Raw genomic sequence first — 21,101 nt, 5'->3', positions numbered from 1 at the left:
AAAGTAAAATCCCTTCTCACATGGGCCGTACTAGAACGGGGGGCAGGTGTGTTTGGCTGGTAGGCCAAAGTTCGCTGACTGACCCTGGTCTAGATCGAAAGACACTATACTCTTTCCTGGTCAAAATACTCCTGGGTGAATGAGGGTCATTTAAAAATTTAGTGTTTCTGAAGGGCGATGATTGTGGAGGAGCTGGATACACTTACTCCACAGTGGAGAAAACTGAGGAGGAAGACCATGGATACTGAAAAATACTTGAATGGCTGTCATGTGACTGGAGGCAGATACCACACCTGTGCGGTTTAGGAGAGGAAGAATGGTGGCAGGAAGTTAAAGGGAGGCAACTTTAACGTAGCATAAGGAAATTTTTTCTATCAAATAGAGCTGTCCCATCGGAAAACGGGTTGCCAACTTTAAAGTTGTTAAATGATGATCTTTTGAGAATGTCGCTGAAGGGATTTTTCAGTGGATGAGAATTGGTAAAAGATTCACAAATGTTTATTAAGAAAATCTAACCTTCAAAAATCCTTAGAACCTCTTGATTAATATAGTTCTTTATTTCTTCGAATGAAACTGCATCAGCCTGAAGGAGGAAAACAAAGGTCTGTTAATAGAGCATAGCACAAATGAATAGAGAATAGAAATATTGGGTTGGAATGCATACTTGAACCTTCTGTAGAGACATATTTATCAAGCAAAATGCTTTTGGCAACTCACTATATTAAGCAATAAAAATCTTTTGTTTTGATCAAATGCTAGGAAGAAGTTGAAGTGCATAATTGCTTTAAAAGCTGTGGGCTGAAATCATAACCAGTGATGTGAACATATTTCCTATTAAATGGAGAGACACTGCTTCATCTAATTAGGAAAGACATTTCATATTACTTCATTTTCTGAAGTTACAGGATTTGAACAGTGTGGTCATGATGTCAATGTCCCAGGCACGGTTTGACTTCTAACCCATCCCTGGACACTGGTAAAGCCATGATCTAACTGATGTCACGGATCTTCAAGGAAGACAACCTGAAAGAGAACTCTAAGTATGCTGGATTATTCTTTAAAATCTTTTATGCATGGGATAAAGCTTACTAAATATCACCCACTTCATGGTAAAGTTTATTCTGTAATTTGCACTCCACAGGCATATTTATATTAAACAATTTTTTAAGAGAAAATCAAGTAGGTATATGATGTCAGTTGAGCTTTTAACTTCTTGACAAATAAACTTACATGACTCTGCCAAAGAATCTAAATATTTATAATAGTAATGTTTTACTACAGACCTTGATATTTTAAAAGGGAACTATCATTTTTCATGATGGTTAGAATTTCTAAGTATTTTATTACTCTTTGTATTTGGTGGTTATTATTCAGGGGTGTGGCATTAAAGACAATGAGATGGGTGCAGAAAGTAATGATTTCTGTTAGGACACATAGTTCCAAGAATACCCTCTTTCAACATTTTATTTTCACTGTGTATGGGACAAATGAACTTGAATTAATGCATTTAATACCAATTATTGACACAGCGTGGAGAGGTCATTCTACAGGCTTTATTCAGGGAGAGCTTAGGGAGCATGGGTAAAAATGAAGAAGTAGGCAAGTTGTGGGAATGCTCAGTTTGACCCTGTATCTGGTAATGACTGATCACCTGAGGGCAGCCTGTCCTTCACTCCCTGACCTTCCTCCACGACTCTCCTTTCCTCCTGACGTGGACAGTTTCAGATTAGGTTCCTCTGTGCAATGGCCATCCACTGTGCCTCCTGAGGATACTAATGAAGACATGGACTTCTGTACCCAAACACTCCTGGTCCAACTGGTCTCTGCTTCAGAGCACTACTCAGAGCAGATCTGTTGTCCTGACAGTCAACAAAATGGAGTTTTACTATGAAACAGACATAGTATTATTTTCTGTGTAGTGTAAGGAGACATTAGAGATAGTAGTTAGGAGCATGGCTTCGGAGTCAGTGGAACATAGGTGTGATCCATGGATTAACTGTGACCTTGAACAAGTTGACTCTCAGTTCTGCATTTGTGAAAGTGGCCTGGGAGCCACTCCTGTCCCTCTGGGTTAGTTGTGAGGACCCAGTGAGGTAATGCACAGTAAGTGCTTAGCAGAGCGGCTGGTATATAACCTAAAAGAAATGACAGCTACTGTACCCTCGTAGAGATGAGGTTGGGTTGGTTCATTTTATTGATTTTAAAAGAATTCTTGCTTTCGTGGGAAAAGGGACATGTAGTCAGTGTGAGCCAGGAGCTCATGGAGCTGTGTGTGCCACTTACTGGAATGCCGGGGATGCCTGGCTGGCCCGGGGGGCCTTGGTGCCCAGGGGATCCCATGGAGCCCTTGATTCCTGGTGGCCCCACAGGACCGATGTCTCCCTTCATGCCCGGAAGGCCTGGCTTTCCCTGTTCACCTTGTGGGCCTCTGTCTCCTGGGATTCCCTGATCACCCTGTGAAAGAAAAAAAAATAATTATAAAGGATGATCTCTTCTATAACTACAAGAGTTGTGGTTAAGAGCAAAGGATCTGGATTAATATTGGCACTTATTAGCTGTAAGACCTTGGATAAGTGAATTAAATTCTCTGTGGCCAAGCTTTCTCTCCCACAAAGGGAGGATATTAATAGTGCCCACTAAGCAGGGTGGTGCTGAGAAATAAATGAGCAAACTCATGTAAAGTGCTCAGAACAATGCCTGGCACGGTGAAGGCACTCAGTAGAAAGTTAGCAACCATGCTGGTTGTGCCCAGTTTCTAGTCAAGAATAATGACACTTTTGAAAGTCAGTAATAGCAGTTGTCACTTCAAGCCTGGTCTCCTTGGCAATAATAAAGGAAGACAGTCAAGAGGATTTTGTCGCTGAGGTTTTCCACTCAGAAGGACTTCAGGGCACTCAAAATGCCTCCCAAATTGTGTGCTTTTCTTTTTCCTGCTTGCCCTTGTGTGCTGGGTCTTTATCAGATTCTGTGAGTTGGCTTCTGTGTTCGTGTTTTCTGTGAGTGTGTGTGTTTGTGTGTATGTGTGTGAGAAAGAGAGTCACAGGGACGAGAGAGACAGAAGATGGCAGGTGTTTCCGTTTTCAGACACTCAGTTCCACAACTCCATGGGGTGATGGCCACACAGGATACGATGGAATGGTGCACTGAAGTGGCCCTACAGCTCACTAGTATTCTTTTATTTGTGGCTTCTCTGCAAAAGTCCAACTATTTCTCTTGATTAAAACATAATGAAAACAAATGAACAATTATAGAGATCTATTTGATCATGGAATAAAGAGGTACAGAAACAAGAAAATAGAGGTAGAACTAATTTCAATGGTACTATCTCAGTTATAAAAATGTATCTGCATACAAGTATATCAACTCAGCTCCCATTTGGAGAAGTATCTGAGATTGGTAACACAAAAAAAGAGATAAAAGAAACACTAGCATAGTTGATCAATACCTTGATCATGTGCCAAATAGACATAATCTTTAACATATTAAAATCATTTTATAATTTAGGCACAAGGATGTTCATCATAGCGATGTTTATAATAAAAAATTGGAAAAAAACCTAAATACTCCCCAAAGGGGGACTGGATGGGTGAAATAAGGTGTATTAAGCAGTATAATGACATATAGTCACTAAAAGGTAGCTGTAGATATATATTTACTTGCATGGAAAGATAGTCAGTATATGTTATTAGGCAAAAAAAGTCATTTACAAAAAAATTTTGAGTCCACTTTTGGAAAAAGTATATATTCACTTGTATTGCTATATTAAGTATGTGTGTATGCCAGAGAGAGAGAGAGATGGAAATAGGGCCAACATGTCAATAGTGCCTGTCTCTGTGTAGGGGGCAAGGTAGAATTATTTTTGTATTTATAATATCTCTATTTCCATGTTTCCTTCAGTCATTATGGATTATTTATGCAATAGTAAGTAAAGACTAGGACACTAGACACCAATACACACACACACAGACACACACACACAGACACACACACACACACACACACACACTAGCAGCCCTTCCTAGAGCTCCAGGACGGAAGAATGCTTGAGAAACCTGTGGCAGTGGAATGCCTCCAGCTCTATGAGAGAATGTTCAGGCTCATTCAACAACATAGTGGGAAGTTGGAATAATGATATTAACAACCAAAACAATTAAAATGAAGGCATACAATGTAAGTGGCATCAGTAGTGACTTTGTACATTCAGTTGCCCTTTCCCTTTCTGTCCATCTTCACAGTACCCACTCACTCCATTCAGTATTCCCCTAGGTCAGGGGGCCTCAACTAAGGCAACTGTGCTCCCCAGGAGGAATTTGGTGATGTCTAGAGACCTCTGTGGTCATCCCAACTAGAGGGAGGGTGAGGCTACCCCATCTAGTGGACAGAGACCAGAGATGCTGCTAAATATCCTACGATGCATGGGACAGGCACCTACAGCAAAGAATGACTGCCTTCAATATCACAATGCTGAACCCCTAGTCTAGGTAAAAAGAACACGGTGATAGTCACAGTAGGGACATGTGTCTGAGACAGGAGGATGACAAAACTTTCCAAAGCAAAGTAGCAAACTAGACTTAGCTACGTATAAAAAAGCCAGTCATATATCTGCCATGTGGTCTGCTTCTGGGACCTTTAATTGTCCTAGTTTATGTCTAGCAGAGATCTAGGATCATACTGCTTTTTCGTCCTGAGAGGTTTTCATCCTAGGATCACTCTAACCTTTTCATCCTGAGAGATTTTTAGGAGTTCTACATACATAACTGTGAACTTGAAGGATGGGACAGTTGTAGCAGATGCTCTTAAACAATGATCAAAACAGTATATACATACACGTTCTCCTTTGGGGCCTCTGTCTCCAGGCTTACCCACGATGCCCTGCAAAATAGACATCAATGTGAAAAATCACTGCTTGCCAAGAGTTTTCCTCAATCTGCTCCACCAGGTTTTTTTCTGTCAGGAATTCTGCAATTTTGCATTAGAACATTTATTTTAAATGGTGTTTTCCATACCTGAGCACCTGGCAATCCATCTTTTCCATTTATTCCCTGTAAGGACAAAAAAGATTAATATTTCTAATTGGGTGATAACAGACATGGTTAGAGTAACAGACAACAAAAGGGTAAAGTTGCAAGGACTTAATCATATTTCCACAGAGGTTTTGGTGGTGCAGAGTGGTGACATGGAAAACAAAATCGATACAACCAGATGGCCTTGAATTTAAATTCTGACTCTGTCATTTAAAAGTTCCATTTACTTCAGACAATTTACTTTAATAGCATCAGCTTCTATACTTATAAAGTGAAGATAAAATAATGGCCTTAAAACTAAAGACTTTGTGAAATAACAGAAAATGCCTAGCTCACCGTAAACAGGCAACAGGGTGATTTTCATGGCTTATTCTGTGAGATACATTCTGAGGAATAAGAAGATGCCCCTAGTGCTTGGTGGCTGGGTCACGGCATTTACTGCTTCTGACTGACAGTTTTTTCCAGCACAAAGAATCATTCCCAGTAAATGCTCTCACTTGCTGCTGGGGAAATTTCATAACATGGTCAGAGCATGGTCTTAATATGAAATAAACTGTCAACCCGAGAATGATTGTTATTTTTCAGCCGGAAAATATGAAAGCAAGGACTCTGTAATCATGGTTTTTGAGAGTATTAAGAAGTGGCTTTTTATTAGTAAACTGGAAGTTTCCCAAACTTTATAAGGCAGCTCTGGAGGTGGTAAAGACCAGTCCTTGTCGGAGATTTATAAGTTGGGGAGAACTATCGGCTGGGAGATGTGAGAAGGAAAACCTCTTGGGGGTCAAATCAAATACCTAGAGTCTGACAGCAGATGTGTTTTTCAGATTCGATTTGAAGAAGGAGATCAAGGTGAGGAAAGTGATTTCTTAGCCAGCAGGCAATTGCATGGACATGCTCCTTTGAAAAGCTGAGGAGACTTTTATTGTGCACTGGGGAACGGGTTCTGTGAGGAACTGCAGATGACCGCATGTTTCCACTGCTGTAAATTACACTGAAACCTGTCACAGCTGAGAGCCCAGCCTGAGTCCCCAACCCCTTGGAAAGGTCCTGGGAATTATCTAGAGTACTTTAACTAAGAACGTGTTACCTGAAGTGTATGGTTCAAAGAATTTATGACACCCAGAGACACAGGCAGCAAAGATAAAGCTGATTAAGGAGAGGAGGTAAGAAACAAGCGTGTCACTTGAATAAAAGAAGATAAATCTAGTGTAAAAATGTAATTCATGGTTTTGGTAAAAATCTAACAAAGGAAATACCCCTTATAGCCTTATAGCCCTTTTTTTTGTTTGGTCTCATAATTCACCCAAGAGAGTCATGTGTATCCTCTTTAGTATATGAAGGTGTTATTAACTAGCTCTCTTGCGGGAGGTGTTTTCAGAGATTTTTAAATGACCTATGTGCACTGTACTTGCTTCTCTGTCCCCTCACCTCACCTATCTGGAAGAACCCAGTATAACCAACTCCCTGGCTACTTACTGCATGTCTGCATCTGAGCAGGGAACTGTGGTTGAAGAAAACCACGCATCCTTGCCCACTTGGTCCAATCTAAATGCAGGACAGCACACGGCAAGAAGCTCTCCGTGTTCCCAGGCCACCCTTCTGCATTTCTTCATTGGCCTCCCTTCCCTTCTCTCCACAGCACTCTTCCACATATTTTCCTAGCTCTTCTGAAGTCCAGCATCATCACCCCACTCCTCATGTTCAGCTGGTGAGCTCAATTCTTCCTTCACTGAGGATATAGATGGGAGAGAACCACCTCCCCTTCCTTCCTTCCACCAGATCCACCAGCTACTTGAATTTATGTTTTGACTTCTGCCTCCTGTTAAGGAGGGAGGAACTGCCCCATTTCTTGCTCAGACCATTCTCCATTGTGAGCGGAATACCGGTCTTCTCCCCTTACCCAGAGTTATCTGTACTGCCTTATACCATCAGAATTTCCCCTCGGCTGGGTCACCTTTATGACGATACTAACTTGATGCAATCTCCCCCACCATGAGCTCCACATTGCAAAATCCAGGGGAGAATGATCAGCTCATTGTCACTTATCTGCGTGTTTATCACTCCTTTCTTTTATTTTTTCTTTTATTTTTTTTAAAAATAGAATTTGCCTAAGTTTTTTTAAAAGATTTTATTTATTTATTTTTAGAGAGGGAAGGGAGGGAGATAGAGAGAGAGAGAGATAGAGAGAGAGACAGAGAGAAACATCAAAGTGCGGTTGCTGGGGGTCATGGCCGGCAACCCAGGCATGTACCCTGACTGGGAATTGAACCTGCGACACTTTGGTTCTCAGCCCGTGCTCAATCCACTGAGCTATGCCAGACAGTGCTTATCACTCCTTTCTTTTAAAACACTTAGTTCCTGTGACATCCAGGACCCCTCATTCACCTGGTTTTCTTCATATCTCATTGACTGAGCTTTCTTAGTTTTTCTGCTAGATCCTCTTCCTAACAGTGGAAGGGTCCTCTTTCCTTCCTTACCACAGAGACTCCGTCTCATCCAGGCTCAGGTTTAAACACCCAGATTAGTCTCTCCAATGGATTAATTCCAAATGCTTACGTCCATGCTGACTTGACATTTCCCGTCTTGGTCTTTCTTCCACAAACTACTCATGTTCAGTCTTTCCCGTCACACCAAACACGCCACTCTGACATCACTGCTCACGCCCCAAACCACAGCTTTGATTGTCTCTCCATCACACTCCACATCTGGTCCATCAGCAAGTCTGCTTGGCCTTCTCTTCAATCCCAGATACTCCTACCCCTCATGACCTCCCTGTTCTTGCTGCCGTTCTCTCTCACGGGCCCCCTGGCAGTTCCTCTGCTTTCACCCTGCTCCCTGCAGTCTGCTCTCCATACACCAGTCACAACGATCTTTTACAAGGTAGTTCGATCATCTTCCTTCCCCTTTGCAAGCACTTCAGTGACTTTCCATCATGCTTCAAGTGAAATCCAAACTCCGTTCAAGATTTAGAAGTTCCATCCTGGCTGATGTGGCTCAATGGACTGAGTGCCAGCCTGCTAACCAAAGGGTTGCTGGTTCAATTCCCAATCAGGGCACATGCCTGGGTTGTAAGCCAGGTTCCCAGTAGGGGGCTCATGAGAGGCAACCACACATTGATGTTTCTCTCTCTTTCTCTCTTCCCCTCTCTCTAGAAACAAATAAATAAAATCTTTATTTAAAAAAAGATTTAGAAGTTCCTTGTGGCCTGGTCACTGCCTACTTCTCCCTCATTATCTTTCCCACCTTTCTTTACCTTAGTTCATTCTGAACTCCGAGCCTTTTGCTGTTCTTGAAATACACAATGTTCTACTAGCCATTTCTTTTTCTTGAAACAATGTCCTCTCACCCCCGCCACCAACCTCCCTGTGGCTTGAGCTCTCACTTTGTGCAGGGTTTGCTCAAGTGGCATGCTTTTGCTGACCACCCTATTGAATGCTACTCTGTTATTTCATTCTGCTTAGATCTTTTCACTGTGTGTGTACTTCTCTGCTATTTGTCTGTGCCTCTGTCCTAGAATGTAAACTCCATGGATTGCTAACACCTAGTGCAATGCTTAGTATGTAGCAGGTGCTTAAGAAATACTTGCTGAATGAACAAATTGCTTTTAGTGTAATCCCCAGGGAACCCAGAGGTCAGCATTTCTGAGATGGCTCCCAGGGGTTGGCAACAGGGAGTGGGTAAGGGAAGGTAAAGGGGGCAGGGAACGAAACTGATGTTTAGTGAGCACCTCCCATGGGCAGGCCCTGGAAATGCTTACCCCACGTCATGTTACTTAAGTGACTCACAATACCCTTTGAGTCATAACTAAAACCCAGATCTTCCCAACGCTAGATTGCAGATGCTTCCTTTTTCTTCACGTGGCCTCCTCTGGGGAGAGATGGTAGTCAGGGAGCGCACTGACATGAAGGTGTCACAAAGATACTGAGCCAGTCGCCTGAACTCCGCGCTGCCTATTTACATTCAGCATCCTCCTCTCCTAACAGCACCCCCTTCCCACACACACCACAGCAAATAAAGAAGCCAAGGCAGCAGTGACCTTCTATGAAAAAAAATCCCAAGCCTGGGATAGGTCTCATTCATGTTTATATCCCCTTAGGGCCAGAACCTCCTTAGCAAACAGCAGGGACTAGAGGAATGTATGTTGAATTGAATTAGTAGGAGTGGTGGTTACAATGTCACAGTGATACTATATATCAGTAGCCAAGAGCTCTTTAGGACACAAGGGGATGATATATTTGGCAGTAATGATTTATGAAAGTGTAAGAACAAGGCACATATATAAAGAAGGGAACCTGAGAAACTAGCTTCTACTTTAGTCTTTAGCTTAACACAAAGGTGTTATATCTGTGAATTTTCATTTTCTTTACATTTTAGGATGTGATGGGCTATTTTATTTTTTAACTCCACTGAGAACACTAGAGTTAAGAAACAATGGGTCTAATTTCCTGATACTTGAAATGAAAAAAATCTCACCTTTCTCTTTCTTGCGTAAGACATAAAGATACCTCATAGAGAGCCAGAACATGCAGTGAGAACTACATCCCCAAATCCATTCGTAAACCTTCACTTACTTCCTTAGAAACTACTTATTTAAATCTCAGATTTTCGGAGGAGATAGGTGAAGAGACAATGCTTAGAACAGTTCTCAAAATGGCAAATTTCAAACCACAGAAGTTCTTACTGGCTTTCCTGAGGGTCCTTCTGGTCCAGGGAAACCGATATCTCCGACGGGTCCTCTCTCACCCTGCGGACATGCCCACAAACATTAATTGCCCTGAAGAGCTTTAAGAGAGTATGCAGTGTGACACAAAGACAGCTGTTAAGTGACCAACTCACCGGCTCCCCTGGAACTCCTGGAGGCCCCGGGGTTCCAGGTTTCCCCTGGGGGATCAAATCAAGGACAAATATTAGGAGCCAAATTACTGAATGATGCCCCCTGCTTAACCACACCCCTACCCCCACCACCCCCATGAGTTTACTGTGCTGCCCGGCTATGGCTCTCTCTACCAAAATGGCATTCCTAATGGGACAGAGTCCCAGCGACCCCAAACTCAACTCTGCAGGCTCTTAGGCACAGGCTGGAGTACAGTTCTCTGAAAGCGCATGTGTGTGTATGTCGGACAGGTATGAAGGAAGGATATATTTTAAAAAAAACATTAAACAGATGCATCTCCACTTCTGGAAATCCCTCTGGTGCCTAACTGACTGGCAGTTCTTTACTTTAGGTGGTAGTGGTGCACAGAGGGTCAAAGAAATGTTTCTTGTAAAACTGTAAGTAACAGTTTTACAAGAGGGTTTCAAAGTTTATAGCACGATAGCCTGACAAAGAGCTTGTTCGATTTGAAAAGCTGTGTTTTGTTGAAAGGGAGAGGACAGGACTGACTTGCTCCAATACACATTGACAGATGTGTCCTGAGGTGCTGACTTGGGAAGGTCCTGGGGTGGAGAGAGCACAGGCCTAGATGCGTGAGGAAAATGGTCCAGCAGAGTCTGGAAGAGGGAATGTGTAAGAGTTCCCTCCAGACAAGGCATAAGAATGTTGCCTTTGAGAAGGTCCTGTCTCTCAGACCTAACGTGGTTGGGAAAGACAAACCGAGTCTGGTGGTAGGTAGGTGTAGGTTGTGAGGGAATCCAATAAGGGAGGGCTTTCCCCTATTTGCTGTTTAGAATTTTGGCGGGGGGGCCCCCCTCACAGGTGAAGGCATGGCTGAGCGGTGAAGCAGGCAAACGCCAGGCTGAGAGGACATTCCTGGCTTCCCACAGCTGGTGTGGGCGAGCGGGAGCTCCCGAGGTTCCTGTGGGCCTGAGCTGGGGATGTGAGAGCTGAGAAGGCCAGTGTCCAAAAGGGTCTGGGCATGGGACTCAGGGATGCAGAGTGCTCGGGTCTTGAGATCTGAGACAAAAGGATGAGGCTCATAGACAGCAGACAGCAGCCATCCCAAAGATCACCTGGTGCCAGCGGAGGTCTCAGGGAGCCCAGGTGTGGTGAGGGGTGCATGCTGGCCAGAGGCCCCGCCCACTGCCAACAGGTACAGACCCTTCCCCTGTGCACTCACCCCTATGCCATCCTGGGAGGAAGGGGGGAAGGAGGCCTGGAGGAATGCCTGCACAGGCCTGAATATTCTAGAAAGAGTCTAGAATATTCTAGAACTGGTCTATTCTAGAAGAGCAGGATTGGGTTCCCTTGGTCGGTGCTCAGCAGAGTGACCACGATGTGTCTGACAAGGTGGGTCTCAACCAGAGCAATCACCTTAAAATTGTTTTTTCTTACTGTGGTTAAGATGTGCATAACATAAAATCTACCACTTTAAACATTTTAAGTGTAAAATTCAGTGGTATTAAGTATATTCACACTGTTGTGTGACCACCACGATTATTTCCAGAATATTTTAACTATTTTATTTCCCAAGCCACTGTCAGGTCCAGTTATAAAAAACTGCTGTGTATCTAATTACAGCACTGTTTATTTGCATGTGCAAAAATTTTTACCCCTTTATGATTTTTGTATTTGTCAGTTTATTCTTTTAATTATGAGATAAAAAACTGCATTTCACCCCTAATTTCAATCATGCTGCAGCCTTAAAAAATATCTTTGAAATTCTTCATTTGGATTGCTTTCGGAGTCTGTCACTCATCTTTTAAATACCTTCAATGGTTGCCAATGAGCTTTCTCTGAAGAGAGATTTAATTTAGGGTAATAGGTACAAGTGATTTGTAGTCACTCCCAGGTGAAGACAGTGGGGAATTAAGCCCATTATACTGTGTGGGAACAAAAGCAGGTTTGAATGAACATAAGGGGTGTGGGTTGTCAGGAGACTCGGGCAATTACATCGTTAGGAATGGTAGTGAGGGGAGAGGGGAAGGAATGCGATAAGCTGTGTCAACTTTTAAGAAGAATATTTTCTTATATAAAATATTTTGTAGTGCTTGCTAAAGAAAATATTTCCATGTTACTTTTCAATCATACTAATATTTTAACTTGATGTAGAACAGCTAAATAAGATGTCATCCTCTGTAATGAATGGTCTTCTATGGACTGTGGAGAGGTTTTAATTTTTGTTATTAGATTTAGCAGCTAAACAGTGAAGTAGAGTGGCTACTGGTCTTTTCAGGGATGGCATGGAGGTAGGTGGTGGTGGGTAGCACAGTAGCTGGTGGCAGGGGGCTCTGGGTGGTGTTGGGTAGTGGTGGGGGTGATGGATGGGCCCATTTCATCTTTCTCATATGAGTTCAAGCACCTGGTTTCCATTGACTTTCCTACCCTGCATCTACCTGGCGGGGGCACCTAGCAAGAGGATAAATGGGCTTTCATAAAGCATGACCACAAAATTTTAATTAGAGCATCATGAATGAAGAGCAGAATGATCCCTAGGGCTCTGAGAAACTATTTCAACCTTTCCTGGAGCACTTTCTATTCATTTGAAAAGACCTTGAGGAGATTAAAACATCTGACATCAGAGAGCAACAAAAATGATTAATATTATTGAAGGGCTAGTTTATGAGGAAACATTAGCAGCAATAAAGCTCTGCTAATAACACCGGGCTGAGGAAAAACTCAGGCAGACTGCCATTTGATACAAAGAACTTGAAGTGCATGCCCGAGGATGAGAGCTTTACCATTTGAGGACCAAGAAACCTTGACATATGGCAAAAGCAGAGAAACAAAAAAGACTTCTCAAAGCTGTGCTTGTCTATTAATGTACCATCACAGGTAACTGGGCTCCCTCACACCCCTTAGAGAATTGGGAAGAAAAAAAAACAAAGACAAAAATAAGAAAAAGACGAAAATGAAGGACCATTCTTGAGGTGGGAGAGGAACAGATGGTTTTCTTTTTTAAACTAGAGGTTTCAGGACCCTGGTGTCATAGGAGCCACCATGTGCTCCCCAGCCCGCCTGGACCCACAGGTTCGCTCTGGAGACACAGCTGCTCACCCGAGAAAATCACGTGAGATCATTTGGACTCACCAACATGCCGGCTACTCCTGGGGGACCTGCTGGGCCTCGATCTCCCTGTTGGGATAAAAAAAAATGGTACTTATGATGATATCTATAAAATCTTTACCTATAAAATGAGTGCTCAAATAATCATTTGAGTTTGGTTAAGCTTTTCTCTGGAATTGATAAGTATTATCAATATCAGCTGATGTGATGCTAGAGGGTCGATGGAAGCAAATAATCTTAATGAAAAAAAGCATTCATGTTATCATTTCTGTCACCTATTCTTAAGAGGACTCTGTATACTTACAGCTAAAATTAGTCAATATTTCTATTCCACACACTCAAAAGTAATTCATTACTAATACTTAAGAGAGTGAGCATACTGAAGTCTACTTAAAAGCTTTTCCTAGGCTTGTGTCATTGGATGTAGGGTTAGAATAAAGATATTTAGAACAAGGACTTTTGTAGTTCTCATTAGGCCAATCAGAAGATCCCTTGAATTGTTCTGAACAGCAGAGTGACTCAACAGTTTTTCCAAAGGCAATGTGGTATTTCAGATAAAGCTGACAATGCTGAAAATTTTATCAATTATATATGGGATGATAAAATGGCAATTTTTATTGAGCAGAACCTGCATTAAAAACTGCATGACTTTCTTCAGGGACATTAAAGAAGAGCTGATTAAATGAAGAGATATGTTTTGTTCTTGGAGGGTGAGACAATGTAGTAAAGTTGTCATTGCTACCCAAAGTAATTTATAAATTTAATGCAATTCTTATAAAATTGCAGCTTGATCAAATAATATTACAGCTCATTCAGGGTAATAAATAAATGAAGGGATAAAAATTTAAAAAACTTAAAAGAAGAATAAGATTAACAAATACCAGTGTTTAAACATAAAAAAACTGTAACAATTGAAATAATGAAATGTTGGTGAAAAATTAAGCAGCATACCAGTGAAAAAGAACAGAAAACTAAAAAACAGACCAAGATGTATAGCAAGACTTTAGTTAAAGAAAGGGATGTATTATTCAACAAAGAGTGTTAATAACAGAATGATTTTTGAAGTTTGATTCTTCTTCTTATACTCTATATAAATTTCATGTGGATTATGTGAAAATAGAATAATGTGAAGTATAAAATAAATAGATGAAAATATAAGTGACTATGTATCTTTGGTTGAGCATAAGAATAAAAGTCATTAGGGCATAAAGGCAAAACAAGATTTCATAAAGAAAAATAGTTTTATATTTGACTACATAAAAGTTTTATTTACATATACAATAGGATTAAACATAAAAATGAAAGACAAAGATGAACTAGGATAAAAACTCCAACATATAAAATGGAAGTAATACCTTTAATATATAAAGCATAGATAGAGTCAAATAGAAAAAGAACTAATAGAAAAGTGGACAATGGAAACAGGTAATTCTTGTTAGTTTCACTGTGTGCTTTTTGAAATTATGGGATTTTCACCCTTATAATGAATATGCTAGAACTTTTCACTCAATGGAAACATTTACATATCTGATAAAGATGAACATTAAGAGAACTCTCTGACAGGATGGTCCTTCCAACAATCAGGTCTTAAATTTCTTTGAACTACTCTCCTCTAACGATCTGGCCTCTTTCTTATCTCCAGAATTATACCTGAGGCCGTGTCAAGAACTGTAACTGCATCCCCTCATAACCTCAATTTTATGCATTCCAATCTTGGACCACCATCTCCTATCATTATAATCTATTCCTTTGAGTACCTGAACCCCAAAACTTTTGATGCCACCAAGATCTCTAATCCATTCATGGTACAAATTCTGCATTATTCTTCACTTGCTGGATGGCTTCTCTCCCTTACTAATCTCCCTTATTTAAATTCCATGGTCACCTGTTATAATCATTCTCCTGTGTATACTGCTAACTCTTTTGAGCTATTGTTGTTTCCAGTACCCATCTATCAAAACTGGAGCCTTGTTTAAACACAACTCCCTCTTATTCTTTGTCTGAGTGTATACATGGTTGGAAAAGCACAATTTTGCTGATCTGTCTCACTTCAGTTCATGACCATGAATCTTCAAGGGGCCCCTAGGATCGCCCAGCCATCACAGTCTGTGATCCCTGGACTCTTCCCCCTCCTAGAAGAGCTTCTCCTTAAATTTCCACCTCTTCTCCCTACTTCACTATCGCATGATGGCCTTGCTTCCTCCATCTCGGAGGATTTAAGCAACCAGGAAAAAACTTCTATAGACTCCAACCAACTCATCTTTCCCCATATCAGCATCTGTACCCCCATGCTTCTCTTTTCCTACCTGTTTCCACAGATGAACTATCCAGACTCCTCTCTGAAGCCAAACTCCATCCCTTTTAGCTATTTAGGGATATTTTAGAAGTTCTTTCCTTTCCTCCTATATCATTCCCCACCCTCCTCCACTTTCTATTGGATCATCTCTTTAGCATACAAAACATTCTGGTATTTCTATGGTCTTAAAATCCTTTTAATAAAATTTTGCCTACTTCCTTCAGTGGCCACTGGAGTACTTTTTGCTTTTCTTTGCAGCATGACTCCTTGAGCATTCATTGTTTATACTTTATTTACTGTCCCTAATTCTTTTCTTTTCTCATTCTCTCATTCAAGGCCAACAGATGCTCCTACCAATATAGTGAATTAATAATAATTACTCTGGTGTTACATGGCCTCTACATTGCTAAATGCAGTGGTCACTACTTGACCATCCATCCTACTTGACCCCATCCCCATCACTCTTGACCTATGGGCAATATTTGAGGAAGGCAATCACTCCCTTCTCTGTGACACATTATCTGTACTTGGTTTTCAGGATACCAAGTTATCCTTCTACCTCCCTGGCCACTTCATCTTAGTATCCCTTGCCAGTTCCTCCTTTTCTTCTTGATCTCTTAATGTTGGGGGCTCAGGGCTCAGCCCTTGATCTTCCTCCCTTTTCAAGAAGCCTCCAGTCATTCCTTCAGTGATCTTACCCACCACGCTCCCCTCACTCACTCCCTTGGTGTCCTTGGATGGAGCAGGAATGCTCAGGTCATTTAGACCTCCTGCCTCCTTTTAAAAAAGATGTACATATTTAACAAGTACAACTTCATGATTTGAGATATGTTTATATTGTGCAATGATCACCACAATCAAGCTAATTAACATCTCCATCACCTCACATAGCCACCACTGTATGTATGTATATGTGATGAGAACACTTAGCAAATTTCAAGCATACATATAATATTGTTACCTATTGCCACCATATTATACACCAGATCTCCAGAACTTACTTATCTTGTCTGGAATATTCCTCCTGCAGACTTGAGGAAGACTTGGCTAGCTCCCCCTCATGTCTTTCAAGTCTTTGATCAGCTCTTGCCTTCCCAGATCACCCTATTTAAAAATTACCAAGCTCCCCTTCAGCACCCCTTGTCCACTTTAACCTGCTCTACTTTTTCTTCCCGTTAGCACTCACCCACAGTAGTATTCAGTTGTCTGTGTGTGTTTGTTTGGTTTCTGTATCCTCTTCTTGAAATACACATTCCCTGAAGACAGAGTTTTGTCTGTTCTGTTCCTCATATATTCCCAAACCTAAAACAGTTCTTGGTGTGCAGTAAACATGTTTGAACATTGAATCAGTGACACATTTCTAACCCCTGTACTTACCTTTATACCTGGAAATCCCTCTAGTCCTGGCAAACCCATTGCCCCAGGTTCTCCCTGTTAAACACAAACATGAGAAACTCAGGAGCAATGATCAAAAGGATTTTAGGCATTGGTTTCAAAAGCAAAGATATATTTTGCCTAAAAACAAATTCCTCAAACATTGATTGGCAATCTAGGAAGTAAATTGTATGCTCTGTTTTCAAGAATTTGTATTCTTGCATTTGGTGTTTGAAAAGAGTTTGTGAATAAAGCTATTCCCTGGAGAACTATGAGTCTGTTTTTTGATTAATTGTTTTTATTCTGATTAAGAATCTAATCAGAATGAATCCCTCTAGTCAGTGATAACTCTAATTGCAGTAAGAATTGGAAAGAAAGGCTGTGTCTTAATGATGCTTGCCAGTCTGTGGGGTATCTGGGGCTGCCAGATTAACAGAAGATGAGACTACATTCTTTCAGAGTAGATGAAAATGGAGCCCTCAGAGCCAAGTTTATCATCTTCCAGTCTTCTCTGCAGCTGGACAGGCCTGGCAATGCCTCAGAGGATGACCCCAGATTGGCATCTCCAGTGATTTTAAAAGTTATTGATCTAGCTGATGTGTCACTGAGAGGAGATGGGTGAGCACTTCCATTAAAAGTGTCTTACATATGCCACGGTATGGCCTCAGGCTGACTAGGGACTGTAAGTCCTCAAGGAGCACATTTAGAAAGGTCAGAGTGAAGGAAGTGCTAACTCTGGGCAAATAAACATTCAAAGTTTTAAATCAAGAAAGGTAAGTGGGTAGCATATGACTTGATTTTTTTCTTTCTTTTTTCAATTAAAAAGTATTTTTCCATTATAGTTGACATTCAATATTATTTTATATTAGTTTCAGGTGTACAGCATAGTGGCTAGACAATTATATGATTTACTGAGTGATCACCATGATAATTCAAGGGCCCACCTGGCACCATGCACAGTTATTACAGTATTATTGACTATATTTCATATGCTGGACTTTACATCCCCGTGACCATCTTGTAACTACCAATCTGTTCTTCTCAATCCTTTCACCTTTTTCACCCAGTCTCTGACCCTACTCTCCTCTGGCAACCATCAAAACAGAAACAGACTCATTCATAATTTTTTGCTTCAGAAATCTTTTTAAATGTCCATTAATATGTAACCTGCCAATCAGAAAAAAGATATTCAAATTCTATCCTGCATAAACCTCTGTAAAAGAGTCCTTGGGTTATTGACAGAGGAAATAAGCTCTTTGGTTGTCTTTGTTTACATTCCCAACAATCCTCTGGACACAGGAAGGTGCGTAGGCAATCAATAACTATTTGTTTGAAAATAGCTAATAATTAAATATTTAATTGAAGGCCACATATGAACTGTATATCAAAGAAATGAAATGTAGCACCTCAGCAGATAATTAATTCAATTAACGATAATTTTCATCTAAAAAGGTTTATGGAGCAGACCAGAGACAGAGGTGATCTAGTGTCATCTTGGGGATACTCCTAGAGTAAATCTACCTCCACCCACTTTAACCTGACTTCCCATTATCTGCTCTGTGACCTAAAATCCTGCCATTCCTACCTTATTTCTCTGGCATAAGATATTATTTCTCCATACTGGGCACCCCAAGGGAAATGATGTTGCATGGTAGTGCTGACACAGAGTCCAAAAGAGTACTTTCCAAGTTTTATCTAAAAATAACTGGAAGGTTTACACAGGATTTAACTTCATGATCCAACACTCAATTTTTTTGTGCTTCACCCACTTAATTCACATCTTTAAAAGCAAGGAACATTGGCCCTGGCTGGTGTGGCTCAGCAGATGTAGTGCCAGCCTGAGAACTGAAAGGTCGCTGGTTCCATTACTGGTCAGGGCACATGCCTGGGTTGTGGACCAGGTCCCCAATAGCTGGTGTGCAAGTGGCAACCACATATCAATGTTTCCTTTCCTCTCTGTCTCCCTCCCTCCCTTCACCTGTTTCTGAAAATAATAAAAAAAAAAGTTTTTATTATTGTAGTTGTTAATGATAAAACTTGAATGTTCTAGAAAGGCTAGTGAGAAGCCTAGGTGTTCCTTGATGGTTCAGAGGGCATGCTCTGTGTGCGTGAAGATGAGAAGGAAACACCAGGAGGAGATGTTTATCAACAAGATGAAAGCAACTGATATTAGAATGAAGATATAGTTGGTGAATGAATGAAAAAGTTACAGGTAAAGCAAGGGCAGAATGAGTAGCAAAACAAAGGAAGCTTTTCTATGACATATTTGGGGTTTGAGAAATGCTGCTAACTGGTCTAAATCATGGTTTCAGGGCAAAATGAATTGGCTGTTGATATATAGTGCCCCACGAGAAAAGTAAGCTCTTTAATTCATCTGCTTTGAAAATACTTTTAGATGTGAAAATATTACTTTTTATGGTTAGTTCTTTTGTTCATTTAAAATTTATTCATCTAGTTTTACCAAACTATACTGTGAAGAAAGAGCCTTAAGTATTTTCACATGACAGTGTAAAGTGGCTCGAAAGTTTATTTGTTCAGTTTCAGGTACATCTGAGTTTCAGGTATAGACCCTGAAGCTAAAGGACATACAAATGAAACGTAAAAGATGGACATATGCTTAAAAAGGGCACAGCAAGGAAAAGCACCAAGGAATAAGGGGGATCTAATTGAATTTGGCAGAACTTTCACAGGGAAGCCCCACAGCTGGGAAGGATGCTTGAGAACAGTTATCAGCCTTCCGGCAGTGGCAGCGGAGGACCTGAGCTCTCAGGGGGTGGCACTAACCTCCCGACGCAGGACTCCTGATGAGTGGGTCGTGGCAGCTTGCCACATCCACAGGATAACTGTCTAACGTTCAAAGCACATAAATAGCCTCCCCTGTTTTGGTCGTGGAGATGGCAGATATGTTAAGGGATTTCTTTCCAGTAAGTGTTTCTCTTCCACAGTCTACTTAACATAAAACCAATCATCAAAAGCATTCTATTAGAAGAAAGTGTCCCATCTTTCAGGAGCTTTATATGTGCCTTCCTCCATCACAGGGTGACTTTAAAACACACTGATGAAAGACAAACGTCAAGAGCAGTGACCACATCAGAGCAGATGCATCTTACAAATGAAGAGTGTTGGGGACCGCCCTGCCTGGTCTCAGGAAGCTGTAACCCCCTGTAACTTAGGCTGAGTGAGAGACCTCTGGACCAGGAGCCACTAAGGAGACAAAACTTATTTCCCTGGCATGAATATTGCTTATTCTGTGCCGAAACCTCCTAGCTTCATCAGTTAGCCAATGACGGGTAAGATTCCCCACAGAGGGAATCATCTAAGACAGGCATGATCATGTGGAGGCTTCTGGGAAGAGACTTGGAGCTGTGGAAATGAAGGGGTGATGGACATCAACCTCTGCCCCCTCTTTGTCAAAGCCTGAGTCCTTGTTCTGAGAAGTGAGCAATCCAAGTCTCCTGGCTGCCTTTGTCTCCTCTGCTGACTCAGGCCTGTGGAAATAATAGGGGCGGTGCAGCCCAGACCAGAAATGGTGGACCCCCAGGGTAATCAGGCCTGGGACATAGAATATGCAAGATCCTGTGAGATCTGTTTGCTAGAGGATGTTATTAAATTAGAATATGAAGGCACAAGCAGGAACAAAACTAGCCCTTTGAGCCATATGTTAAAACTCCAAGCTCTGCCCAGAATCACAGCGGGGGTTCTGTCTGCACCTTTGTAAGTCACCTGCTTCTTTTGATCTTTTCTGCCAGACTGTGAATCCACAAACTAAGTCTGTATTCTCAATAAAAATCTGCTTGGGAATGGAGACAGGACGCTCTCCACTAGAGAGAGTGGCCATTCTGTCCCTATTTCCCCACAGGACCTAGTTGTCTCTGTGTATGTTTTTTTCGTGTTTCGATGAGCATCCGCAGTAGAGATGGATACTGCTGTCCAGTATCTGCCACAGAAGAGGACACTGCTGGTGTTTCTTCAGTGGCCGGCCTGCTACCTCCAACGTGTTAACTGATGAACACCTAAGAAGGCAGGGCATCTCTGCCTGGAGCTCTTTTCCCATGCTTTAATAAAGACCTATTTTCTAGATGACAGAAAACACGTGAATATACATACCACTGGTCCAGGATCACCTTTTGGGCCCTACAAGAAAAAAAGGCAAGTCATTTTAAAAATAATGACTGAAGCAAAATGACAGAACATGAAGCATTTCTGCCCAATTTGCTTTAATACACATAAAAATATTTGCAAGTTTTGTTTTGCTATTTAGATTTGAAGAATAAGTTGAAGAAACATAACCTGAAGGAACTGCCATGGCAGTGATTGCTTGGGAACTGATTTCGTTCTTAGGTTTTCTTTCTTTTTTTCTTCTGTATTGTATCTTATTAGTTCTTAGATTTTTCAAGCAAAAAGTGACACAGCTATGTGTAATGCTATTTTTCATTATTTTGGCTGTGTACATCATCTCAATTTT

General features: G+C 41.3%; 1 protein-coding gene across 1 annotated transcript in view; it reads right to left on the bottom strand.

Moving 5' to 3' along the window:
• COL19A1 (collagen type XIX alpha 1 chain) overlaps positions 1–21,101 on the bottom strand; it is a 330,577-nt gene that overhangs the window by 18,208 nt on the left and 291,268 nt on the right. Inside the window, exons 40-48 of the mRNA XM_045843183.1 lie at positions 20,744–20,770; positions 16,640–16,693; positions 12,991–13,035; positions 9,861–9,905; positions 9,706–9,768; positions 5,007–5,042; positions 4,828–4,872; positions 2,284–2,454; positions 517–583 (exon numbers count right to left, since the gene is read on the bottom strand). Of these exons, the coding sequence (XP_045699139.1) occupies positions 517–583; positions 2,284–2,454; positions 4,828–4,872; positions 5,007–5,042; positions 9,706–9,768; positions 9,861–9,905; positions 12,991–13,035; positions 16,640–16,693; positions 20,744–20,770 (553 nt within the window). The remainder of the gene's footprint in view (positions 1–516; positions 584–2,283; positions 2,455–4,827; positions 4,873–5,006; positions 5,043–9,705; positions 9,769–9,860; positions 9,906–12,990; positions 13,036–16,639; positions 16,694–20,743; positions 20,771–21,101) is intronic.

Source organism: Phyllostomus hastatus, unplaced genomic scaffold (genome assembly GCF_019186645.2).
Source record: "Phyllostomus hastatus isolate PE091 unplaced genomic scaffold, TTU_PhHast_1.1 phas_contig_40, whole genome shotgun sequence".
Lineage (NCBI taxonomy): Eukaryota > Metazoa > Chordata > Mammalia > Chiroptera > Phyllostomidae > Phyllostomus > Phyllostomus hastatus.
The sequence above is the reverse complement of the archived record's forward strand: the minus strand, read 5'-3'. Positions and strand labels throughout refer to the sequence as shown.